Source organism: Myodes glareolus, chromosome 3, assembly GCF_982192425.1.
Source record: "Myodes glareolus chromosome 3, mMyoGla1.1, whole genome shotgun sequence".
In the NCBI taxonomy this organism is placed as follows: Eukaryota; Metazoa; Chordata; class Mammalia; order Rodentia; family Cricetidae; genus Myodes; species Myodes glareolus.
In genome coordinates this window covers 74,725,995-74,728,748 of record NC_142028.1, presented here as the reverse complement: position 1 = coordinate 74,728,748, position 2,754 = coordinate 74,725,995, and the positions used below count along the sequence as shown (strand labels likewise).

Below are 2,754 nucleotides of genomic sequence, written 5' to 3'. Positions count from 1 at the left end.
TTTCAAAAATTCAGGGTTATCTTTAGGAACGGAGAAAGTTCCAGCCTAGTCCAGGATATGTGAGGATTAAAACACATATATAAGTAAAACATAGTAATGAGTACTAACTATAAATGAAAGGTACCCATTATCCAAAAATATGTGAGCACACAATATAATTGGAAGAATTCAGGCCTGCTTAGGAAAGAATATCACAGACACTGAATCAGAGAGGAGTTTGCTGATTGGTCAGGTAAGAGCTACTCTGAAGACAAGAGGCAATCCATACCCACCACCATCCAAGAGTAGAACGAGAGGCAGCAGACAGCAGCCAACAGTGGAGCCTGCCCATAGGTGCAGCCTGAAAATTGGAGCAGATGTTGGAAGGCTCTGGCGAGAACCCTGCTGCCTTCATTTCCAGCATTGCAGCATTTGACAAAAGAAGTCGTCATGTATCTACATAGATCACACTGAATTTATGTGTGAAGTTAGTTCTCTGAGTTATATTGGTTCTGTCCCACAAACTATCATCTTATCTCTGTCCTGAAAACACATGTCCTGAAAAGACTATAGTGCCGCACCCTAAAGTTTTGTAATATCATGCTATCCACATTTAGCATGTTCTGTGTTGGTTTATAGGTATGCTTTGTTTGCTGTGAACTATACCAGTTTAAATAATGATCACTTGTTGGCTTCTAGGTACAGGAAACAATGTAACAGACCATGGCCAAAAAACTAGTATTGCTTCTTTTTACACAAAAACCATCCTATCTCCTGCTGACTGTCAGGCTGGACCATACTACTTGTTTTGGTCAAAAGAGTGTGGAAAGAGAATCAGGCCACTCTTCAGAAGCTGAATCATTGGGATTTTGCTCACTGTTCCTTCTCTTCTGTTCTAGGCTGACATGTTGGACATAATGTTCCTCCTTCAGGATGGATGTGAGAGGACAGAAGGTCACTCACAACCAACAGCTACAAACATGAGGAACAGATGAATATTTTCAGTTTTAATCCAGTAAGATTACTGAGGTGTTTGGACTGGTACCTTAGTGAGCCTGTTAATCAAGACAGCCACCTTGGTTTCACAGTGGTTTGTTCCAGTTACCAAGTACTATATTGGTAGAAAGGCACAGACCAGTTACATAAGACACTACTATCCCTGTCTCAAAAAGTGAATACTCCACTCCAGCTTCTCCTGGATCCTAGTTCAGTTGTCCACCCTATTGTATCCCATCACCTTGAGAAATGCCCTCTTGATGTCCTTGTTCCTCAGACTGTAGACCACAGGGTTGAGCAAGGCGGTAAAGGCATTGTAAAAGAGTGAGATCTGCTTGTCTCGCTCAGGGGAGTAGCTGGAGTTGGGTCTCATGTAGATGTAAGAGGCTGGACCATAGAAGAGTGTGACCACAGTTAGGTGGGAGGCACAGGTAGAAAAGGCCTTGAAACGGGCTTGGGTGGACTTGATCTTGAGAATTGCCATGGCAATATGAACATAGGAGGCCACTATGAGGGAAATTGGGGTAACAACCACAAAAACACTCAAGATCAGATCCACCATCTCAATGAGGTGGGTATCCATGCAAGCCAGGCTACGCACTGAAGGACCTTCACAGAAGTAGTGGTTGACTTTGTTGGGACCACAATACGGTAGACTCATGGTGAAGAAAGTATGTAACAAAGCAGAGAGGAAACCACAGACTAAAGAACCAGATGCCAACCGTCTGCACAGTCCCCAGTTGAGAATGACAGTATAATGCAGTGGGTAGCAAATGGCCACATACCTGTCATAAGCCATGACAACAAACAAGGTGCACTCAGTAGTAGCCAGAGCACCAAACACATACATCTGCATCCAGCAGCCAGCAAAGGAGATGGTCTGAGAATGAGAAAGAAGATGCACCAACATCTGGGGCATGGTGGTGGTGACATAGCTCATATCCAAAATGGCAAGGATACAGAGAAAAAAGTACATGGGAGTGTGCAGATGTATATCCAGGCAGATCAGCATGACGATGAGCCCATTGCCCATGACTGAGCTCAGGTAGATGAGAAGGAACACAGTGAAGAGGATGCTGTTGGTTGTGGGGTCACTGGAGAAGCCAAGCAGGATAAACTCAGAAACCCTGGTTTGGTTCTGTCCTGGAATCATCCACATGGTGCAGGCTGTAAGAGAATCACATTTGTCTGTGAGTCACCTGACACAGGCCAGCTATAAAGGTAGAAATGGAAGATACAGGCTGGCGAGATGGCTAAAAGGTTAAGAGCACCGACTGCTGTTGTAGGGAATCAGACAGCTCAGAGTTGTGTGACTCCAGTTTCAGGTGATCTGACTTCCTCCTTTGACCTCCACAGGTATGACACACACACACATGATGCACAGGTATGCATGTAGGCAAATAGATATATACATAAAATAAATAAAAATAATCCTCTTTAATTAAGAAAAGAAAGAAGGAGATGTGGTTCTGAGCACACTGTTCAGTTCTGCCCATTCTCAAGTTACTGGTCCTCCCAATGCCACAGTCTCTTCATCTATAAAATTTGGCTGAAGACACTCCTTTCTCAGGATTATGATGACTATCTAAAGCATGTCACAGAACTCCTGGAAACAGCACATAACATATGACAGGTCATGTGCAATCTCACATTCTCATTCCAGCTCCAGTTGGCAGAGACATAGGATCCCCAGAACAAGAGGGATGCCTACACCAACTGAAATGATGAGCACTGGGGTCAACTGAGAGATTCTGACTCAACGAATAAGGTGAGAACAAC

The 2,754-nt window shown here is 43.9% G+C and overlaps 1 protein-coding gene across 1 annotated transcript; it reads right to left on the bottom strand.

Annotated features, from left to right (window-relative positions):
- Positions 1-1,186: 1,186 nt before the first annotated feature.
- Positions 1,187-2,177, bottom strand: LOC125410760 (olfactory receptor 2A12-like). Its single transcript, XM_085698109.2, has one exon. It carries the CDS (start codon positions 2,132-2,134, stop codon positions 1,187-1,189), a length of 948 nt encoding a protein of 315 aa, XP_085554235.2. The 5' UTR covers positions 2,135-2,177.
- Positions 2,178-2,754: the final 577 nt, after the last annotated feature.